Source organism: Liolophura sinensis, chromosome 3 (genome assembly GCF_032854445.1).
Source record: "Liolophura sinensis isolate JHLJ2023 chromosome 3, CUHK_Ljap_v2, whole genome shotgun sequence".
Lineage (NCBI taxonomy): Eukaryota > Metazoa > Mollusca > Polyplacophora > Chitonida > Chitonidae > Liolophura > Liolophura sinensis.
In genome coordinates, this window is record NC_088297.1 from 19,026,317 (window position 1) to 19,051,043 (window position 24,727).

General features: G+C 39.8%; 1 protein-coding gene across 1 annotated transcript in view; it reads right to left on the minus strand.

Moving 5' to 3' along the window:
• The window catches only part of LOC135463568 (prolyl endopeptidase-like), a 31,593-nt gene that overhangs the window by 4,002 nt on the left and 2,864 nt on the right, over positions 1-24,727 (minus strand). Inside the window, exons 2-17 of the mRNA XM_064740868.1 lie at positions 20,064-20,191; positions 18,676-18,771; positions 15,142-15,310; positions 11,934-12,035; positions 10,786-10,928; positions 9,505-9,620; positions 8,303-8,352; positions 7,753-7,848; positions 7,425-7,526; positions 6,909-7,013; positions 6,381-6,461; positions 3,683-3,796; positions 2,978-3,126; positions 2,344-2,460; positions 926-1,021; positions 16-117 (exon numbers count right to left, since the gene is read on the minus strand). Coding sequence (XP_064596938.1) covers positions 16-117; positions 926-1,021; positions 2,344-2,460; positions 2,978-3,126; positions 3,683-3,796; positions 6,381-6,461; positions 6,909-7,013; positions 7,425-7,526; positions 7,753-7,848; positions 8,303-8,352; positions 9,505-9,620; positions 10,786-10,928; positions 11,934-12,035; positions 15,142-15,310; positions 18,676-18,771; positions 20,064-20,191 — 1,766 coding nt within the window. The remainder of the gene's footprint in view (positions 1-15; positions 118-925; positions 1,022-2,343; positions 2,461-2,977; positions 3,127-3,682; positions 3,797-6,380; positions 6,462-6,908; positions 7,014-7,424; positions 7,527-7,752; positions 7,849-8,302; positions 8,353-9,504; positions 9,621-10,785; positions 10,929-11,933; positions 12,036-15,141; positions 15,311-18,675; positions 18,772-20,063; positions 20,192-24,727) is intronic.

Consider the following 24,727-nt stretch of genomic DNA (forward strand, 5'->3'; position numbering starts at 1 on the left):
TTCTTAACCACTTACTTGTAGAGCCATTCAAAGTCTTCGGCGTTGTCTGCAGAGCCATAGTCTGTTACCCAGGCATGGCCAATGGTGAACTTATGAAACCTCAGCATGTCCATTACACTGAAACAAACGGAGAGTTTGGATCGTTTTCACATTTTAGATATTACAATGCTACCTCACTAAAGTATCATTTCAAAATTAATTTCTTAACTCAAGCCACTCCAATTTTAATAGTTGTTTATATGCAGAATAAATCTTTCAATGTGGTTGGAGGGCATAAAATAAATCTAAAACATTGAAAATCATCGAATTTGTGAAAAATTTGAGCTATCCCAGACATATAGATATACATCATAAAGCCTTGAGAAAAAAAAAAAACAACAGGAATTTCATCAAAATCTCAAGATCGGACAAAATCAAAATAAAGTTGGATTTTCAGTTTTATTTCTATCACATTTTTGGATTTTTTAGTGCCGGCTTGTAAAACACAAAGTAAAACTCGTGTTGCCACAGTACTGAAAAATGTTTCAATTATATGACTTTATTTATTTATTTGATTCGTGTTTTACGCCATACTCAAAAATATTTCACTTATACCACAGCGGCCAGCATTATGGTGGGAGGAAACCAGGCACAGCCCGGGAAAAACACAAGACCATCCCCAGGTTTCAATTATAAGATATGACGCCAATAGGTTTCATCTGGGAGGGGCTGGAGGGGCTGGAGGGTAGGGGGTTTTGGGGCTGGCTAGAAGATGTTGTTGACTGATCACCAGACTAACCTCCAGACATAATTTGAAATCTGATTTAATCGTTTATATTTTATACTTCAGAGGCCAAAGAATAAGCCATATAATTGTACAGTGTACTAAAACAATCTTCAAATTTCAAATAACCATTAGTGGAATTGTCGCCTGATGTGTACTTACCCAACCTGAGCAATGGCTGAGCCAAACAAGTCTGGCCTCTGGTTGACACAGGCTCCCACCAATAGGCCCCCATTAGATCCCCCATTAATGACAATACTGAAACGTAGAACATGGTCTCTTGTTAATATATGTACTGCCACATGTATTAACAAACATGACTGAAAGGGTTTTATACAGCCCGCAATACCGCTGTATTTATATGGCTGGACAAAACCAATCAGTCACACGAAAAGCGAGTACTTGAAGGGAGTACCACCCTTCCCAAGGTACCTGACACACCTACTGATATGACACTGCAGCCAAACCTGGCAAGGACCTGAGTACTTGAAGGGAGTACCACCCTTCCCAAGGTACCTGACACACCTACTGATATGACACTGCAGCCAAACCTGGCAAGGACCTGAGTACTTGAAGGGAGTACCACCCTTCCCAAGGTACCTGACACACCTACTGATATGACACTGCAGCCAAACCTGGCAAGGACCTGAGTACTTGAAGGGAGTACCACCCTTCCCAAGGTACCTGACACACTTGAACCTGACTAGGGCCCTGCAGTGAGTAATAAATACATGTACATTCAAAACCACACCAGATTAAACTACCAGTCTCATCCTACAATCATATACCGGCCCCGAAAGCACAGCTGGTCAAGTCGCTCCACTTCGGGAGTGGTAGATCCAGGGTCAATCCTGGGTTGAGTCACTCCTAAGGCTTTAAATGAGGAAGTTGTAACTTCTTCGCTTGGCGTTCAGCAAGAAGGGGATAGTCCGACTGGTTGACCTGTATCAGTATAATGGCTCGGACGGAGCCGCTTACTTGCTTTCGGTAAGGCATCTCAGTGAAGCAGCACTAGACATAATCACTCACTCCTAAAATCACATTAGGCTTCTGAATGCCTGATTCTAGATTACTGAATGGTACATTGTATGCAGAATGAAATGAAGGCCACAAGTATTTCTCTACATATCAAATTATATCCAAAGTTGTCTCCCCTGCTGCCATGGTAAATGACCTGAAACTTCCAAAGAAGTTAAAAGAAGTGCATGTTTAGAGGGAAAAAAATGACGTAGTGCTGAAACTTACCTTTTTCCACTTAGATATCATCACACCTGGGTCATTGTGCTGCAGAAACTTCAAAACACCTTTCTGAGATGGACAAAACTCTCAGAATCCAGCAAAATGTGAAAACCTTTGTCACAGGAGAAATTTTATGTCCCTTTCCGTACTGGCATTAAGCTCTGAAGAAAACGGTCTCTCTGTTCCTGTTTATACACCCACTTCCCACATGCTGATCCTAAGTCTTTGCCTCTCCACCCCTCTACCTACATTCCCACCCCCCCTACTCCCCTTCTCATTCAACCCCCAAATCGCATAACCTACCGCTTGGGCTGCGGTAGCATATCATGTGCATTACCTACCGCTTGGGCTGGGTGTACTTGTTCTTGATCAGGTATTCAGCAGCTGCCTGGAAGTCATCAAAGACGTTCTGTTTGCTACCCATGATACCTGCCTTATGCCAGGTCTCACCATATTCCCTGAAGAAATGTTGTAAAAATAAAAAAAAAACACTTTTGTTTTACTGGCAGAATTAATCTTATATCAAAGCTAGAGGAGAGTATGAAAAATAAAACTTGAAAATCATCTGATTTGTTGAAAACCCTAGAACATATTTACATCATCTGAAAGGCTTGAAAACCAGAAAAATCATAAAAATATCAAAATGGACAAACTAAAAAGGTGAAATTTTCAAAATAAAATTACTTTCGCCATATTATTGTATTCTGTCTAAAAACTCATACTACCATTTTCCAAATAAAGGTCATAAATTGTTAATATTTTTTGTGCTGAAACCGCCTTCTTCTAGTGGGATATCAGCCTACCATCCAACGAACCATAAAACAGATTGTCATACATATACCTTGCAGCATTATTGAATGAACTTACTTTTTTCTAATTGAAAAAAAAATGAACAAATAATAAAGTTGTGGCAACTGGCTCTGTGACATCTCTGTATCATATTTTGAAGTGATGCATATGTAACAACAGCCTTACCCGCCTCCTCGTATATTAGGCACAGCCAGAACCCCTCCTAGATGCTGCATGTAGACTAGTCTAGACACACTGAAGGAAGGTGTGATGGAGACGTTGAAGCCACCGTAACCATACAAAAGTACCGGCCTGTTACCATCCAGCTGTATCCCCTGCGTACAAATATAAAATTAGTAAGTTACATGTATTTTATTTATCTGAATGAACCATAATCAAGATTTAATTAAGGAACTATTATTGCCCAGTACATCGAGATTTCAGTACTGTACATCGAGATATCAGTACAGTACATCAAGATTTCAGGACTGTACATCGAGATTTCAGTACAGTACATCAAGATTTACAGTACATCGAGATTTCAGTACAGTACATCAAGATTTCAGTACTGTACATCAAGATTTCAGTACTGTACATCAAGATTTCAATCTGCATACATTATATGCTTCTTGGTCGAAATTCTTTTCACTGATACTACTTTTCTGTCATACTTCATAAGTGTGTGTAGTCCATAAATAAGACAAATTTAGAATATTGTCCAGTACTGTCATGTGAAAACAACCTCTGCATTATACACCTATAAATTCAATAATATAATCATAAAAATAACAAAATCAAAATCATGTTAGGTTAATACATTTAACAAATCTCTGTTAAGGATAGCCTTTTTTTAACAGGTCATGCTAACTAATAAGACGGTGAAGAAAATACCTTCCTATGCACGATGAACATAGGGATCTTTGTCCCATCTTTGCTAGGGTAGAACACTTGATTGGTTTCAAACTGACTGAGGTCAAAGTCCTTGACACAAATCTGGCGGAATATCTGAAAACAAAAACAAACAAAGCATTTAAAATGTGCCAGACATGTGTAATTTCTGCCAAGATAAACATGTACTTTGCAGCCCCTGAACAAAACTGATCTTGAAAATGACTTTCCCACATGTCATACATGTAAATATATGCAGACATGTTCAAGATGTTCCGCATGGCCAGATGGCTATTGTACTAGCCCAGCACAATGACCCAGGAGCCTTTCACTAATGCCATCAATATGAGTTAAGTCCAGCCCATGCTAGCTTCTTCCCCAGTCACACGTGGGAAGGTGTACCAGTAACCTGTGGATGGTTGTGGGTTTTCTCCACGCTCAACCTGGTTTCCTTCCACCATAACTCTAGCTGCCATGGTGCAGGTGAAATATTCTTCAGTATATTATATCAATTATATCAATAAAAAAACAAAACAAATATGTATATATGGTGTACTGGTGGAAGGTAAGTAACAGATGTAAGATCAACTGATAGGTCCTGTCGACAATACAGATTTTTGTGTCCTAGGCTGAGACTGAGCCATGATCTCAAGTGGCCAACAGAATGATTGACAAACATCTCAACCGCATGGCTATGACCTAGTCACTGGTGGTTTAACACCCACTAAATACATGTATGAAATAGCCACGACAACAAAAACAAACCTAAAGACACACCTGTTATAGCAGAGTGAATAACAGATAGGCTTGTTCTTGATATATGAAACACAGTCATCCTACACACATGTATATTTCAATTCTTAACATACAGTGGCAGTACAGCAGGGTTATACCTGGTTTCCTTCCTCTTATAACGCTTCCTGCCATCATAGAAGTGAAATATTCTTGAGTACGGTGTAAAATACCAAAGAAATAAATACATTTATCCCATAATTTATCTGTGTCAGTTATATAACAACAGTGATGTAAATTTTCAATATACCACGTTATATAAATAACCCGAAATTCTGATTGGTCATTCGAACTTTCATTGGCAAGCTCATCCAATGAAAAAGACCAATTGCATACCAGACTACTTCTATCGTTTGTTGTCGTGAAAAAACACCCAAAAAACCCCAAAACTTACTACACCGTGACAGCAGTTTCCTGGTATCAAAATGGTTAAGTTTTTGGTACACTGGATAGGAATAAAGTTTATCTTTATGAAATGTCCAAATTAGCCAAGGTTGGTGAAAGAAAATGAAGTGCTTGACACACCTAAAACAAGGTAATGACAAACATAAGTACAACCGTCACTGCGTCTGGCCTCATTGACAGCAGCATGCCTTGGTATCAGATTTTAATGAAACTAAACACCTATAAACTTAACTTACTACTTTGTAGAACACCAAGGGGTTGTCCTGTATATGAACTCTTCTGCAACTAGTGTACCTATAGATTATTTCCATATCTAGCTAATTCTATTTTCCACATCGAACATACACATTATTTCCATATCTAGTTAATTCTATTTTCCACATCGAACATCCACATTATTTCTATATCTAGTTAATTCTATTTTCCACATCGAACATCCACATTATTTCTATATCTAGTTCTATTTTCCACATCGAACATACACATTATTTCCATATCTAGTTAATTCTATTTTCCACATCGAACATCCACATTATTTCTATATCTAGTTCTATTTTCCACATCGAACATCCACATTATTTCTATATCTGGTTAATTTTATTTTCCACATCGAACAAAATAAATGGCCCAACTGATTCAACATCACATCTACCATCACACAGAAAACCCAAAACGGAACCAAAATAAAGCCTTTTGAAATATTTTAGACACTGTTTTGTTGCATTCTCCAAGATCCATGATGGTTAATAAAACCAGCAAATAAGTTTCCAGGCGATCTGTTCACGTTAAAAGTCTAAATTTTAATATTTCGTTTGGTATGAGTTTCGAATTTACAGCTCCTGGCACCTTGCAAGTCATCGCGTGACGTCATAGAGACATGACCTAGATTTAGGAGCACACTTTTGGAGCCAAATGTTTCGACAAATAAGCAGTTATGAATGCTGATATTTTTGAAAGAAATTAAAATTCCTTGCCAAAGGCTCAGAACAACTGAAAATTACACCACTTGTTTAATACAACTGATATAATGGGTCACTCACTGTATATCCTCTATACATCAAATCCAGTGTTGACATCAATATCAAAAACCATTATGGCTTCCTCTCCGGCCATACGTGGGAAGGTTTGTTGGAAACCTGCCGATGATCATGGGTTTCCCCCGGGTTCTGCCCGGTTTCCTCCCACCATGATGCTGGCCGCCGCCGTATAAGTGAAATAGTCATGAGTACAGCGTAAACCACCAATCAAATACATAAATAAATAAAAAGCAATATATGACAACAAAGTCTATCAGAAATTGAGCAGCTTGCTGCAAAGTGTTTCAGCTGAAATGGAGGCCAAAGTTGACCAGACATTCCATTCATAAGGCAACATATACAGCTTGTCATGATTAATTGTACGGATACAACATCAGCAAATTTTATCAGTTGATTCTATGTGAAAGGATACTGTAGATAGAATGGTAACGCCACAAAAGATCAATAAAATGAAGAGGCAAACCAACCTTGGGTTGAGCAGTGTCAGAGGTCATATCACAATGGTAGATGATGCCTGGGGTCAGGAAAGACATGAATTGGTAGAAAATCTGCCAGGAGAAACAAAAACAGCAAAATTGGTAATAAACAGTAGTATTCTATCATGACTGTGAGCTTTGATAATGCTTAGTTTGTGGGAACTACATGTAGATAACGTGCTGTGACCATGTGCGTATTACGCAACATAAAACCTGCCTCGCGCAATCATAACACCTCTGCATCTACAGCTTGCACTTTAAATGTGCTGACCTCCTTTATAAGTTACCTTACAGCTAAACTTGTGCATATTTTTATTCTCTGCAAGGAGATTGCATGCAATGGATCACTAAATACCCTTGCTGGTTCCCTGACGGCACTCATCCCTTCAGCAGGTACAAATGGTGCAAATAACACAATGTATAAGATTTTGGAAAGAGAGAAATAAACAAAAAGGCGTACTCTTTTGGGGTAACAGAGTGTTATTAAAATGTTAGGGATAGTTGATTATTGTCTCAAACCTCAGTGTCCTTCTTCCCGCCTGAATATCCCACAACCGTTCCCACATCCAGGGGAAGGCAACCCTTCTCTTGACCAGTAGCTAGGTCGCATAAGACCAGAGCATTCTGGAAAACAAGCGGACTCGCTAAGATATAGGTGGGAATGCATAGAAGGCTTGATGAGTCATTCACAAGTAAATTACGGTCTTCAGCAATGCATTACAGCTTAAGTTTCTAATGAAACGTTACTCAAATGACTTAAGATTTTAATCAATTCACTATTTTACTCGGTGTTTTACGCCACACTTGAATATTTCACGCAGGTGACGAGAGCCAGCAGAATGGTTGGAGGAAACTGTGAAGAGCCTCAAGGGAAACATCCGCAGGCTGCTGGCAAACATTCCCACATACGGCCCCCGGATATGGGAGCCTCACTAATATATAGTTATGAAATCCTTTTGTTTGTTTATTAGAGATTTATGTCATTTTAACGGCTTCATTAACATAATGTGGAGCCACACTCTCTTCCAAACTAACCTTGACATCCTTCAGGTAGCACAGCACCAGTGTTGAGCCGACACAACCCACCCACTCTAAGACGTTCCTCTCATCTTCTTTCACTAATGTATTCCAATTGGCCTGCGCGCAACCAAACAAAATTTCTGACCATCATAAAGTTGTTACAACATATATACTGCATAAATATCTAATAAGTCTATTCAACAGTAATGAATAGTATATTTATTAGAACAGATCAGTTAATTAAATGTTAAAGAAGATCATCAGAATGAATCTTTTTTTCAATGTCGTCGAACAGTATAAAAAATAAAGTTGTACTGTACTCTTAAACCGTCCTGATACTCACATCAGCGAGGTTACTGAAGTCAATGTTGATGAGCTTGTATCTGGGCGAGTCCAGGTTTGTCTTGAAAGTCATCACTGTGTCTTCATTGGTGATGTACTGAAAATTGTTGGATTTATTTGAAAGGATTAACAAAAATTAAATTTCAACCAGTTTAAATCAACACGACACACAAACAATATGTTACACTTGTATTAACACTTTATACATCTGCCACTTTTTACTGGCTTGATATTGCACATCTTCTATTTGAAACAGTACTAAGTATATTCATTTACAAGATGGAAAACATGCAGGTCTTACAGAATACATTTTTACAGGGTAATCCACTTGAATGGTAACTTATGTAAATAATCCACATTTGTGAAAAGCATTATTAACTATTATTTTCCCCCTAAATCAAATCTGGAATGTAAAATTTTCTTGATAAAACACTCGACAAAAAAGAATGAAGACATACGGCCCAGCATTATAAAGTAGAAGCTGTAACGTAACACCTGTGAACTCGATCGTTGATGAATTCTAAAGCATCACACATACATATACACCTTACCTCGTACTCTGCCTCAAAGTTATCCACTACTTTGACGTACGGAAGTTTACCTACAAAAGAAGAAACAAGGTACTCAGGGAATACCCATAGCTCCCATGAACCAGCAGTTGGTAAAACTGCATGATGGTCAAATCATGTGATACATTCAAATGTTGACCAAAAAACCAAAAAAGTAGAATGACCCACACTGCCATACACATAATATCCTCTAATTACATAGAGTTGAGATCTTGCCATTAACTCTACAAGAAAGGCCAAAATTATTATGCTGTCACAACGGTCACTGTTTATTGTATTCATAACAATTGCAGAGCACTCACTTCATATGTTATGGAGTTGTAAATCATTGTGGAGGTAAAAGACACTGTGGGGAGTTAGTCAACAACTTTACCACGGAGGTCTTGGTGTGCAAATTGTGAACGGCATGTGGTAATGCATGTACTATGGGAGGGAACTGTAACCCTGTGAACAGCTGACAGCAAAATGTTGAGCTATGAGGTAAAAAGACTTCCTAGCTCTTTGATATGCAAATCGCTACCGATGTTTGGTTATCTGTGTACTATGGGTGGACACTGCCGCCATATGATTGGCTATCTGTGTACTATGGGTGGACACTGCAGCCATATGATTGGCTATCTGTGTACTATCGGTGAACACTGCAGCCATATGATTGGCTCTCTGTGTACTATGGGTGGACACTGCCGCCATATAATTTTAACCAAACAGGACACCGCCAAACCCACCATCTCTCACAATGCCTCTCCATACTTCGTAAGGCAAGCTAATGTAGAAATCAGTGGTTTATGGTGAGTTAAACACAACTGTGAATAGCAAATTTGTTGATAGTGATCACATTTTAATCATAGAGGCAAGTTATGACGCACACACCTACACTTCCACCAATTAAAATTTGTACTTGTTTGCCAAGGTATTTTACATGCATAGAGCGTTCAGTGGTTATCACGCATTGCTTCACTCTTCACACATATCAGAAAACCTGTTGTCTTTTAACAAAGCACAGAATCGACAGACGTGAAAGGTCTATTGTGAAGAGAGAAAATGCAATCAAAATTGTAAATTTCAGCAAACAAAACTGGTATTTTATCACATTTACAAATGCATCTTTTTAGGCAACGTTTTAGTTCATTTAACATATTTCACTAATACAATGGCAGCCACCATCACAGTGAGAATGTCCTTACCCACAATTCCCTGCTCCAAGGCATCAAGATCGACGAAGTAGAGCCTGTTTACTGGATCGCAGCCTTGACGAATGGACAAAATCAGATATCGTCCACAGTCTGTCACTTCCGCTCCTCTGCCACATATCAACAATATTGGCATGTATAATGATCCAGTCAATGGTTTTTGTACAGTTGCATTTAAGAAGTTTATGAAATGATATCCAATTTGTAAGTGCTGTATTTCACCTATTGTTTGGTATATAAAACGTACGAAAAGGCCTTAAAATGATAGTAACACTTACTCAAAATTCATAAAAACTCTTACGTGGCCCGGATGAACTGATCAGAATCAGCTAAAAGTGTCACTTTTAAAAAATACTATTTATCAAATTGCGTGAAATACAGTATTTGATTCAGACTCTTGAGGCACATTTATTAAATGAGAATTTAAACTTCATTTCACTCAGAAAATAAAAGAGCAGAAATCTGATATAGCTGCCTTACTGGGGCACCATCTGAAAGACACCAGGCTTGACACCTGATCTAGTCACATGGTTTTAGCTCATGAATAAACCGTATATTGACACTTTTCAAGGGTCGCATTTTGTTTGATTTTGACTGATACATGCACCTTACAGAGTTGTTTTGTGAAGTTTTATTATTTTTTTTCTATCGGAAAAACTTTCATGTTCGTATCAAAAGAATAATGTCATTATGAGCTATGCTTTTACATGCCAAACTTACAGTGAAATACAGTATGCTAAGCTCCACGCCAGGCAGAATGAAAACCACCTAACTCATTACAGTCTGAACTGCAGCCGTCTACATGTCGTCTTCCAGGCCAATGAGGGATCTTCTTTCATTGAGATCTATTTGTGAATTCTGATTCCACTATGACTGCAGGTTTCGAGATATAACTTTACAACAACAGAGTGATGTCCCTTTGCCATGTGATCTATTTATTTATTTATTTGATTGGTGTTTTACGCCGTGCTGAAGAATATTTCACTTATACCACGGCGACCAGCATTATGGTGGGTGGAAACCAAGCAGAGTGGTATATAGAAGACAGAAAACTCATTGAAGTGGACCAGATTCATCTTCTGAATTATGTTCCGGGGAGAGTTTGAGTATCAGTTATGAAACAATAATGATATTCTTTCAGTTTTTTTTTTCTGAACTCCAATACTGTCATTTTAAAAGCAACAAAAAGCCGTAAAGTGACAACATAAATTTGCACTGAAATGCCATGCTATTGTCATAATGGCGCAACTCGAAAACTGCATATTCCAAACTCACATCATCCATTTAGGATTCTCAGGAAACTCTGCCACCAGGATGTCCTCAGACTGTTTTGTGCCTATCCTGTGATAGAACAACTTCTGGTTCAGGTTAGACGTGGTTTCTGTTCCGTCAGATTTCCCTTCTTGCTGGGGATAACACTGAAAGAGTACAGGGACAGTCTTGCTGAGGATAACACTGAAAGAGTACAGGGACAGTCTTGCTGGGGATAACACTGAAAGAGTACAGGGACAGTCTTGCTGGGGATAACACTGAAAGAGTACAGGGACAGTCTTGCTGGGGATAACACTGAAAGAGTACAGGGACAGTCTTGCTGGGGATAACACTGAAAGAGTACAGGGACAGTCTTGCTGGGGATAACACTGAAAGAGTACAGGGACACTCTTGCTGGGGATAACACTGAAAGAGTACAGGGACAGTCTTGCTGGGGATAACACTGAAAGAGTACAGGGACAGTCTTGCTGGGGATAACACTGAAAGAGTACAGGGACAACACTGAAAGAGTACAGGGACAGTCTTGCTGGGGATAACACTGAAAGAGTACAGGGACAGTCTGAACGAATGAAAGACTGATAGACTGTCATTATAAAAAACACTGTTCTATCAGTTGTCCAAGACTTACAAAATCAGAAAGGCTATAATCACAAAAACATAAAGATCAGACACAACAAAATGGCGGCCTTTCAGTTTTATTTTATTCCAAATTTTGGATTTTTTGTGCCAGCTTGCCCATAAAAAAAAAAAAAAAAAAACGTATCGCTTAACCGTATCGTTTTTATTCTTTATTTTTATTTTTTGTGTATTTAGGGCTCAAAATCAACTTCAAACCTACAAATTCCTCACCTTCAACAATGTTAAGATCATAAACCTACAAGTCCCTTACATTTTATTTATTTATTTTATTTGATTGGTGTTTTACGCCGTACTCAAGAATATTTCACTTATATGACTGAGGTCAGCATTATGGAGGGAGGAAACCGGGCAGAGCCCGGGGAAAACCCACGACTATTTGCAGGTTGCTGGAAGACCTTCCCACGAGAGGAAGCTAGCTCACAGCCACCGCACTGGTGAGAGGCTCCTGGGTCATTACACTGTGCTAGCGCGCTAACCAACTGAGTCACGGACGCCCCCCTCAAGTACCTTACATTGTAAAACAATCCTTTGTGATCATGTGTCCAGGCCATGCTGGAAAACTTCACTCTCTCCAAAACATCTGGTAGGTCTTCACCTGATGGGGCACTTCTGAACTAAAGGAGAAACAATACAAGAAATAGGCATACACCAGACTATAATCTTAACCAGAGACTGAGCTACATATGTACAAAACCCCTTTTGCACTTATTTCTCTATCTGATTGGAGTTTTACACTGTACTCAAGAATATTTCATTTACATGATGGCAGCCAGCATTATGGTGGCAGGAAATTGTGCACCCATGATCATCTGCAGGTTGCTGGCAGACCTTCCTGCATATGACCAGAGTTGAAGCCAGCATGAGCTGGACTTGAACTTATAGCGACCGCATTGGTGAGAGGCTACTGGGTCTTTGTGCTGCATCAGCATGCCATTAAACCACTAGGACTCAGATGTTCCAAACACCTTTGTAATTATGGGGAATATCAAGACACACACTCATATACATGTAAACTGGATACTTAATGCACGTTTACAGAATGAATGAATTAATAATTATGCCAAGCCTGCAATATTTCAGCCACATCAGACATTCTTACAGTGTAGCACTGAAAGACAAAGAAAATTAACTAGTCCAAATTTCGAAAAGTGTAAAATGTGGTACAATGGGAGGGAGAAAAAATCAACAGAGTGTAAACCCCCAGGTCAGATCTGCCCAAATCTCCAGGCCAGATCTGCCCTGGGTGTTCACCAGTAAGCTAGTCACATCAGTAACCAAGCCTTATGCTTGTGGGGGAGTGCCCATGGCCTGAGAGGGGGTGGGAGGTCACATGACCTCCACACCCCAGCCTTGCCATGTGGCCCTTTGTTTTAGCCCCATTCCCTCCAAGACAGCCGAGCAGTCAAGACGTGTTTTACCAAGATCACAGCCAGTCTTCATTCATACATTTCACCCAGGTAAGAATTTAACCCTTGTGGTCTCAGAACACTTCCATAAATTGATATATGTAATTGTTGTCACATATGCAATTATCTGACTGTGCCATATAGGATATATTATGCACATCTTTTTGAGTAATTTAAGTTATTACTTTGGTTAGCCATTCACAAGTTAGTGTGATCTCTGCAAAGAGATACACACATTCTAAAAGGATTGGCTGAATAGCTTTCAGGAATTTACACTAAGAAACAGGTGGGATAACTGCTTCTCCCATCAACCTGTTTACAGTGAAAATTCCTGATTAGCTGTGTTAGTTTGGGATAAACCTCCACATTGGAACCATTAATCCGCTTAAGTTCACTAGTTTTAAAAAGTGACCACTGTTTACTTAAATTAATCTGAAATTTAAGGATTATATGTATCAACTACTAGCTTTTGCCTAAACTTAACTTGATCTCCCAACTTCCAGAACAGATAGTTCCTTTTACACTGGTTAACACATGGTCAAGCTTAATTCCTTTGTTTGAGCTGACCATGCCAGCCTCCAGTAGCTACAGACATGTGTATTACCCCAGTGTATGTAAGCAAGGTGGCAGCACATCTGGAAGGGATTAATTTCTCCTTGGCATCTATTGCCCCTGATGACCCCTGCTGGTTAATCTCATCCTATCAGCCCAGCCTTTATCAAGTGGCTAAACAAGATGGCTGCACCAGCAGTACGCAGGCCAAATGAAAACTTGTTACAACAGCAACCACTTGTAACTGTTCTGAGTTTTTGTATTTAGTTATGCCTGTGATTGTCTTAACACAACACAGTCCTCAGAAATTACATATCACTGCAGATGCACATATACTGGAATTTATCATGCTTTTGGACTTTGACATTTTGAGTCCAGTGTTCATGTTCTCTATGGCCAGTCAGTAAGCATTTGTTATTATTGTTGATAGATACACATATATATATATAGATATTAACTTTGTATATACAGCTAATATGCATATAGGCTATCGCATGGTAATATTGTATTTAGTTTATAGATATTATCAAAATACCCTGCGTGACCTGTATCATTGTTCCTCATGCGGTAACTGTTCTGGGTTGTACAATATGTATACAGCCCCTAGCATAAAAATGTACCGCTCAGATTATTATTGCATGCAGTAGTCTACACTATTGATTTGTAACCTGTATGTTAAATGATCAAAAGAGTAACTTACGAATGTTATGTTTTGGTTGGAGGTGAAGGTCAGCTGGCATAGACCAGTATGTCTTGTTATATATGAGATATGACCTGGCATCATAAAATGCATTTGTACCCATCATATGGATACACTGAGTCATCTAAATTTCTAATGCGAGCCTGGCCCCTTATAAGCCTGGCAACGTACTCGACATTATGTTTAGATGCCTCTCTTAAACAGGATACCGGTAACCCTGTGACCCTTGGCCTCTCTAGTATTGACTATATTGCAATCATTGTTAGCATGATGTCACTTGGTTTCTAGATGCCATGCTTAAACGTTACATGCATTATGGTCTGACTGTCAGGCTGACCTCTCAACTTCAACCTACCTTGACCTACATGTATGTGTACAGGTCACTGTGTATACATGTGGACACAATGGAACATGTCTATTATATAATTGGGTTAATAATCACGTCCAACACCTTAACTTGTTTAATTTACCTGTTATGATCATATGGCACTTCTATTAAGTCTTTAAAAGCTAAGTTCTAAATTATTTACTCATTAATACTTGAAAGCTCTAGTAGCTCTCCCCATTCCCTCCAAGACAGCCGAGCAGTCAAGACGTGTTTTACCAAGATCACAGCCAGTCTTCATTCATACATTTCACCCAGGTGCTGTACCGTCTTGACTGCCAGACGTTACCCTCCAGGCTGCTTCCCCTTGTGAAACTATCCAAACTCAGAAGGAAGGAAGGAAGGGAAAGGAACATATTTACAGATACCCCTACTCTCATACTGATTACCTCTGTCTTAAATAATAAATTCTCAGGCTGTGGCACTTGTGAAAACCCAGCAGAGCATTTGCGTTCTTTGTCCAGCATATATTTAACACTTGTTTCCCCAAAAGCCAGTCACGTGTCCACCCGACAACGTAAGATAGTCTCGCAGGTGATTCGACCGCAGACAAACAGGTCTTACAAGTGGAAAACAATAAAAGGTGGTAGAAAGGAAATCTTTGTTTCTTCAAATTACAAACCTATACTGAACACAAAGCATACAGGAGTCTTGTGTATCAATTTTCTCACACTTACCTTTATTGTTACCCAATCAGATCCACTGTTACTCAGTCCATAGGCATAGTATTTGCCATCTTCAGAAAATGCCTGTCCTCTCAGAGCTATGGTTCCGTCTTCAGACAGACTGTTTGGGTCCAAAAACACCCTTGGTTCTCCGTCTAAAGTGTCCTGGACATACATCACACTAGAAACAAACAGAAAGAATAGAAAGTTGAAATTTCATCATCTTATTTGGGTTTTTTTTATTGATAAAAAAAAAGAATACCCTATTTCATAAACCTTTTTTGGCATATGAAAGAGCAACTTTCAGCACAATTTTAAATTTGATTTTTGTGACAAAACTACACTGGTTTGGTTGGCCATTTCAGGGTTTCATAAAAAGCATAACCTGTACACAGGTTAATGCCTTCAGAATATGGTTAAATAAACAGCCTGCGAAGGTGTGAAAAGGTTGAAGGATTACAGTACCACAGTGGATAGTCTACATGTATTTGATGTGCAATTTTCTTCCACCTCAAAGGACCTGGTACAGTAAGGTTGAGAATCGGCCCCAGAGAGGTACGCTAAGAAAGTGCAATTTTCAAAATTTTAGCACAGTTGTGTAAATTTCCTAACCAGAAGTACAAAAGTTGTTCAAAGCACTCCTGAAAGTTGTATGGCCATAAAAGAGATGGTTGCATAGTAGTAACCCTCCAAAAATGCACTCTCGATCAAAAACGCCAATTTTTCGATCAAATGAGGCACTGTGTTTTATATATATAGTATGAAGATTGAAGTTAGTCCGAAAAATATCTTTACTGAAACTTTCCTGCACGTATTTCTACATGCTGTTAAAGTTTTGTTTTGGTTAACGTTTGTCTTCTTAGGTAAAAATAAACTTTATAATGTGATCAGTTTTGTCATAGTTTGGCAAACTTTAAAATCCATATTTCTGCCATAGTCTGTCAGGCATCCTTCATAGTACAGTGAACTAACTAAGTCACTCAGGAGAACAGGTTTTACCTTGAGGAAGAGTTCAAATGTTTGTGGGCTTTTTTTCTTTGGCAACATGCTTAACCCCACTTGAATCCACCAATGACTGCCGTATGGGGAAACAGACATGGCAACATATCAAGGCCACATATCGTAACACAATACATGTTTTCGTACTTACACTGTATAGTTGTATTTCAATAGTACAAATATTGCAAAGACACATAAAATACATGTAGAAATATGGCAAGGACACATAAAATACATGTACAAAAACGGCAAGGACACATAAAATACATGTACAAATACAGCAAGGACACATAAAATACATATACAATCTGTCAATCTTTTTTCAATCTCTTCAGGATTATATCCAAATGTTCATCACATAAAGCAAACATAATTAACAGCTCATTCCGCGATTTAACAGATAAACACACAGTGAGAAACTTTGTATAATAAGTTTGTTGGCATTCACGCAATTAGAAAGATCAACTAGTGGGCAGTACCTCAAGGGGTCAAGCAGTGCTACAGATAGTTTTCAGAGGTAGTGTGGTATCCCTATTTTTCCAGGAGTGGTAGAACTCGGTAAGCCTACTGCAGTACACATTTAAAAAAGTACTCAACACTTCACTATTTTGGATGCCCAGCTATACACCTGGAAATTGTGAAGTGGACTGAGTGAAGGGGGATGAGAAAATAGAAAGACTTGGTGCATAAATGTGCATACATGTATAGGCCTACATAGATCTACTGGTACAGAGATTCCTGTAGTTACATACAGGACTCCAAGTATATGCAGGTACATGTCAATTGGCTAGAATTACGACTTGTCATAACATTCTTGAATTAATTAATTATTTCAGCTTTAAAAATGAGGAACGAATCTGAAAGACGCTCACAGGCTTACATTTATTTATTACACCTCAACTGGGTTTATTTCAATAACTCACTCACTGACAGGTTCATCTTTTCATATTGTTTTGATATAAGGAGTTGCAGTATTATTTCATTCTATGGTAACTTGCCTAATGCAACCTAATGGTAATTTTGTTTCACCTGTCAAAACATTTGTCTATACACGAACAACTGCTGATTTGGGATCAAAACATCAAAATGTAAGCCTACATTAGAACACAAAAATTTATTATTTGTGCTTTATATATTGGCAGTATATAGTATAAATGTAAAGTGTTTCTGAACACTAGCTGTTCTCGTAATCATTGTATTTCATTGCATTAACTTCTCTCCTCAGAAATCATCGATACATGTAGACGTTGGAAACTGGACCCTCAACCCACTTTAACACCCCACAAATAGCTGACGTTCGGTGAAGAATTCAAACCATCTATTGAGAGCAACATTAGGATGATTTAATGCAGTACAGTAGCAGAACTTTCAGTATAGTAGCGCCCAAAAGACCGTTTTTTTTGCTACATCTTCTTCATGGCAAACACTGGAGAATGTCACAAATACAAATACCACAGCAGTCATTCTCCGTGACTGGGGGTAGTGGTACATAAGCCTTTGCTGTACCCTTCAGTTTCTGAAAACTAACACGTCGTGGAGAGCATCGCGAACGTAAACTACTTTGGAGATCTACTTTCGATTTTAACAGACTGTTTGCTTTAAATCTCGCATGTACACTATGGCCTGATCAGGAATTTAGGTGTACACACAAATCATTAAGCTTATTCAGTAGGCTCTGTTTTAATTTTAGAAACATATCACCTAATTTTTAAGTACATTTATGCCTCCACGCCCCTTATCTGTAGCACTGGGGTTGCCGTCTGATGACTTCCATATTCTTTATTTTCACCATTTTGGTAACCGAAAAAGGTAAGCCTAAATATCATTAGTAACTGTTCAATACATGAACGTAGGCTACCTTACATGGTGTAAATTTTTCGTTATATACGCTATCACAGGCAATCAAAATACCGCCTGCGACTGGTATGTGACATTTACTGTCACAATCCTCAAAATGCGCAGCGCTTTCGATAACCTTTCGTGACATGAAAGTAAACGAATACTAAATCAATGCATGACTCAAAAATATAATTAAAATTTGTATTCAATGCATAATCATAACATAAATCCCAACAAAACAATGAAGAAGCTCATAAAAGGAAGCTAATATTTCACCATAACACACGGTCTATTTCATGAGGCGCATTAATATGTCGTACCTGGGTGAAACTACTACAGGCAATTTCTTCACATGTTTTCATGCCTCTATAATGGGCCTCTGGTGATTCTCACCAATAGACCCATAAAAAGAAATAGTCTTACGAGTGTGTCAGCATCTGTCACAGCTATAGTTAGTTTCGCTTCTTGAGGTGCACAATTTTTGGCACTGGGGCCCAATACCCCACCTTACCATACCAGATCCTTTATAGGAACCAACCATACTACTCACAGAGCATGCACACTCTGTCCAAAGGTCAAGCTTGTCTAGTGGTGGCAGTGATTTAATGCGAGCCTAGAGAGCAGCACAACAGACAAACCGCATATCATTTGGCTCGTAAAATGCCAAATTTCCTTGAATAGTCTTTTTCTTGTTTTGGTTTTCCTCACCTTTGATTCTGAAGGCCACTGTTGTGGAAGTAGTAATAGTTGTCTCCCCTCTTGAATGGACAGCCATACTTAGGGTAGTCCCATACTTCTTTGATTCTGTAGCATAAGGTGCATGTATTGATTAATAATGTTTAATCAATTATTTTAATTAGTCTTCAGCCTTATAGTTACTTTACATCATACAATTTTGACAGCAATTGGTAATAGGCAGAACAAAATGATATACCTGAATACACTGTCGAACGTGCACAAACCTGATGCTACACTCATTAAATCAGAGAGTGAGTCAGTGAGTGCTTGGCGTTCAAACATTGTACTTACCCATTTTTTAGTCATATACATCATGATGTACAATGTGCCTCCTTGTTGCAGGACGGATTTCCACTGCTCTTCTGTCAAGTGCTGCTTCACTGAGACGAATTACCGAAGGTAAGTAAGCCGCCCTACCAGAGCCATCATACTGATACCGGTAAACCAGTCATGGCACTATCCCCTTAATGCTGAACGCCAAGTGAGGAATCTACAGCTTCCTCTTTTAACGTCTTAGGTGTGACCCGACCTAGAAATGATATACTGCACCCAAAGTGGATGCTCCACCAACTGAATGGGATGGTCTCTCTCTCTCTCACTCACTCTCTCACTCATATAATGAATGTTTAAAGATAAAAAGTCAAGAATTTTGTGCACTCGTTGGCCTTAGGCTTATGACCAATCAATTAAATTTTGGTAGTGATTCAGACTGGAATACAGATCAAAGAACATTCTGAACTATTCTACACCACTTAAGTACAGGACAGAAATCTTGAGTAATATCCCTTGTCAATTAGTGTGGGAATTTGTAGCTGTGATGGAGGTTATTGCTCTCATAGTGGTTTCTCATTAAGAGTTTCTCTAAAATACACAAGGGAGCCTAAACAGCCCAGGTGGTTAGCATAAGAGCCTGGCGCAATGACCCAGGAGTCCCTCACCAATACGGTCACTGTGAGTTCACGCCCAGCTCATGCTGGCTTCCTCTCCGGCCATACAGGAGAGGTCTTTCAGCAATATGTAGACAGTTGTGGGTTCTGCTCAGTTTCCACCCACCATAATGTCGGCAGCCTTCATATAAGTGAAGTATTCTTGAGTGCAGCATAAAACACTAATCAAATAAATAAAAAGCACAACGGAAAGCTAGAAGAAATCAGCTGCAGCTCTGAAGAAGGGAAACTCTGCTGAACAATGAAAAAGGGAAAATCTGCTGACTAAAGAACAAGATTTATGAACTTTTATGAAAAAAGCAATGCAAATGAAAGTCATATATGCAAGCTTTGAAGCTTTTCAAATAGTAAAGGACCTAATACCAAACTCCAAGTGCCGTCTGTAGCTTATGTTCAAGTCAATTGACTAACCTGTCATGTAATTTCTGCTTGAATTCACATCTGTTCAGGAAAGGTGTAGTTACGTCATTCTGAGCATCGACGAAGGCTTTTGTTTCCTCACTCTCTGGGTTTTCCACCCAGCGGTACGGATCAGCAACCTAGACAGTCAAACAATAAAAAGGTGGATTTCAATTTGATTTTTATTGCACTTTTGGATTTTTTGGTGTTGGCTTGATCGTAAATCACAAAATAAAGTAGGTATTGCCTAAGTGGTACACGGATCTTTTGGAGACAATTCTTTTCCAAGATTGTTCTGATTGGCCAAATTTTGTTCTGGCCAAGGATGGCCCCAAATCAATACCAGTGTGCCCTTCTTTTTAAAAATCTGATGCAGATACCTGCCCATTGCAAGGCTGTCAGTAAAGTAGGTCACCTTGAGCATCACCAAGGAATCTTTGGCCATGCGGACTGGGAAATAACAGATTGACTTTGTGCATGTGATAAATTGACAGATAAAAAGGTAAGGAACATAAGTGTCTTATGTCCAACTTAAAGCTGAGGACCTGTTCACAAACTAATATTAGGGTAGCAGGCAGCGAAATTTGGCCTGCCGGCGAAACCCAGAAATCGGTTACATCTTTTCTGCCTCGCCTAACCGATCATTCGGTTACGCCACGCATGTTTATGTTTCAGGCATCATTATAGATCATTAATAAAAGTATTCAGCTCAATGTTATGTTTGTTTTTCTTTTCTATATCTAGCAGCTCATACCGTAAGGTTGGTGAACAAAAGAAAGAGAAATTTTACACTCACACGGTGTTTCAACGTTGTGTGTCGCCTGGTTGGTACTTGACTCCTGTGGCACATTTTTACGTGAAATTCCGTTATACAGGCTTATATGTTTGCAATATGCCCAGTCCAACATTAAGTACTTCCAGTAAGTGTCATTACGGTATTGGGGAGCGAGTTTGGTATCCCTGATTACTGATAATTAACGCAGTTTCCAACGCACGTGGTGTGAGTCTTACCACAGTGATATATATATATATATATATATATATATATATATACTCGCTACAGGGCCGGGAGAGACCTTGACGTCACAGGCCTATGCGTCACAGGCCTGTGCTCTAAATCAGAACGCAGCCGGTGAGGTCCCGTAAGGGTTCCATCAATCTGTACGGTAGACTCGACTAATTTGGGCTCGAGTAGCAGTTAAACTACAGATACATGAAAAGGTAACCTTGTTTTATTTACTTGCGTGATCGTGAAAAGATAAGTCAAAATAAATAATTTGAGTATTATCTCAAAGCCTGTAAAGCATATATGAATGATTACATTTCCATGTGCATGTTATTAAGAACAAAGTAAACAGACTGCTGACAGTAAACGCTATCAAATTCAAATACCAGATTTTGAACACAGTTGGCTCTTTTAATGGGAAGAACATTCTCAAAACTGAACACTAACTGAGCATGTTGCACAACGTTTGAACGGCGAAAAATCCAATGCATGTAGTATCACGAAACAGGTGAAACTTCAAACACTAAAAGAAAAAAAAATGCATGCTCCTATTTAAACAAATACTTGTATATAAAATCGCACGTCCTGCAAAACATCGGTCTCACAATAAGGTACACGTGCCTGTAGGCCTGCTGATAGGATGAAAAGGAGGCGACATGTCAAACACCATCAGACATCCGCAGCAAATCAGTTTTACAGTAGGTATCAGTCTCTCGCTGAGTGTATATGCAAGTTGCATAATCTGTCCCTTTTGTCAATACTCAATGTCCTGTAATCTCCCGCCTTTGGAAACATCTTTTATCATTTTTTATTGGCGTGAAAGCTTATATTGGTCTGTTAAACGGCTGTAATCAACAAAAACATACATTTATATTCACTTTGTAATTAGCAAAGAGTTGAACTAATGGGTCCAGCATACAGGAGGGCAGTTCTTAGTTCTCAGTAGGACAGTTTTCTCCTACTTCACTGTTGGCAATATCACTGAAGTCATCATCTAAGGAATTCCCGTCCGAGGAATCAGACTCAGTTGAATCTTCAGAGATGTCCAAATGCGAGTCCGGCTGAAGCAATTCGTTCACCGGCTGAAATGGAACTGGCAGAAAAGTGTCGTCGGACCCCTCTCCGTGACTAACATCGCGTCGCCTCTTCCCGCAGTGTCGTCGCACGCTGCAGGCTGTCATGTATTTTTCAACAGCCTTAGAAACCAGTTTCTCCTCGTAACCGGAATCCAGACTGGTCAGGACTGGAACGTTTGTGTGGATAAAGAGGAGATCATTCAGCGTAGTTTTCTGGAGGCGCGTTCGACAGTCGGTTAAGATGCGTCGCGTTGTGCTGAAGCAACGTTCGACTGTGGCTGAGGAGTATGCAATTGTCAGACACAGCTCCACCAGCAGCAGGAAATGAGGGAATTTGTTGCTGTAGTGAGTGAAGATTGTCTCCCAAAGGCCGATTTTGTTTTTGAATGACTTGTATTTCTGCTTCACAATCTTTTTGAGCTGCGAGAACTCGTTCAGCGCCAAGTCCAGAAGAAACCCGTGTTGTGAAAGCGGCGTTTCGAAGTGTTCAGCCAGTTTTGATATTTTATCCCTGCCGAAGTTCTCGTCATCGTAGTCCCAGGTAGTGTGATCTGTGATTAACATTGCACTGAACACAGCATTATGGTCAAAGAAAGACTCGAATCGAATGCCAATAGCTGCTTGAATTGCAGGCAACAGTCGCTCCTTTATTCGTCTCACTGCCTGTTTTCCTCGTTGAACATCTGTCAGCACATATTCTTGTTGGTACATGAGAGTTCTCTTGCCACTACGTTTCCGTTGTTTTTCGGTCATTTTTTCTTTGTCCTTCAGCGCTGTAGAAGCAGGTAAGTTTGTACCACGGGCCGTGATTGTGACAGTCGTCGTTTTCTGTGCAGTCAAACGGCAATTCAACGTCTGACTGGGTGAGCTCTTGAAGCCTTTCTTTTGTACTCTCGATACAGTCCTGCACATCTGTTATCAGGGATGATTTTGTTTGCATGACGAAAGAGAGATGCGCCGTTGCCAGGAGGGTTTGTCTGTAGAAAAGCAGGGAAGCGAGGTAGGAATAGTACAGGAACTTCCTTAGATATCCTCGGAGCTTAGCGGCTGTGTCGGGTGCATACGCGGCGGTTTTCTACCATGTTTTCAGCATAAATGCAGAGAGGCAGAAAGTTAATTACCATGGCCTTTGCGGCTCTGCACTTGTGGTTTTGAAATCTGGTGCCCGAGGCTTTAACAAAACTAACACAGGTGACACCAATACTAGCTGCAATTTCCCTGAGTAATTGCTTTGCCTTCCCACTGTTCCGAAACATGTAATAGATCTGGCACATCATCTCATCTATATCGCTGAAAGCTTGATCGGCACGAAAAGCGTCCTTCATTGCCAATTCCAACCGGTGATTTGTGCAGTGGATTAACAACATCCATTCTCTGCCATATTCAGCTTTGATTTGCGTGCAGGCACCCGTCAGTCCGCCCATGTTTACGCTGGCACCATCAGCAAAAATACTTATTAAGCGTTTGCGTATTTCGCGACAGGTACCTGAAATGTGGTCAAAAATGCACTATCGAACGCGTCCTTAACAGCAGCAGCGGTTTCACCGCCAAAGTCTGTCATGTGCTGGCACTGCAGTAAAAGTTCAACAGGAGTTCCACTCACCACCACTTTGACAAATACCAGTCCCTTCTCATCGCCAGTTTTACGGGCTTGCGAACCGTCGATTAACCCAGCGAAAAAATTTGACCTACTCAACATCTCGGTTATGTCTGATCTTAGTGATTCCGCGAGAAAAGTAACAAATTCTTTGCAAGCCTTTTCATTGTCTTTCCCAGACAGAAACATGACTCCGTTCCTGCGCTGTAATTCTATCAGCCAATTGAAGTCAGTGAAGCAGTTTTCTCTCATAGTAAGAGCCAATGCAGTCACAAACAAATGTGCATAATGTCCTTTACTTGCCGAGTTCAGCACAATGTCAATTGTACTTGTAGCTCCTCCCCCTGCCGAGCTTGTACTGGGACTGTTGCCGGCTTCAAATTTTCGTTTTGCCCAGTCAATGCCTGAAAGTACGGATCCACGAATTTGTCGCCGAAAAGTTTCCTGCCGAATGGGCGCGAAATAGTTGGCACAGACTTTGCACTGAAGTTTAATGATAACTCCATTGTTATCTGACTCGATTACCGAAAAATCGTCTTTGAAAGGCCACCTACTGAAAGTTTTTACACTGACGTTGTCCGACTTTTTAGGATTAGCAATGACTGCAGACATTGCGACATCGTGGGATGATTCAAACAGAGTAGCGCATTTTCACGTTCACTTGTGTATCGGCAGCAGCACGTGTGCTGCAGTCAGCTGGACATGCACTTGTACCGGTTCAGTGATCCCTACCTGACCTACATTCGTGCGTGACCAGCACAGGCAGCTGGCTGTGGCTGAAATCGATGTTTCTATTTTTAGACCCGTTGCCATACTGGCCGCGTTGTGATTATGAAAGCTGTTCAGTTCAGTTTATCTGTATTTACGTAATGCACACTGACTCTAAGGACGTTCTCGTTGGACAGTTGGCCTAACCGATTTTCCGGTTAGCCAAATTGCACCGCACGTAACCGTTGCGCGACCGACGGTTTCGTTCGCGCCAAATTTCGCTGCCTGG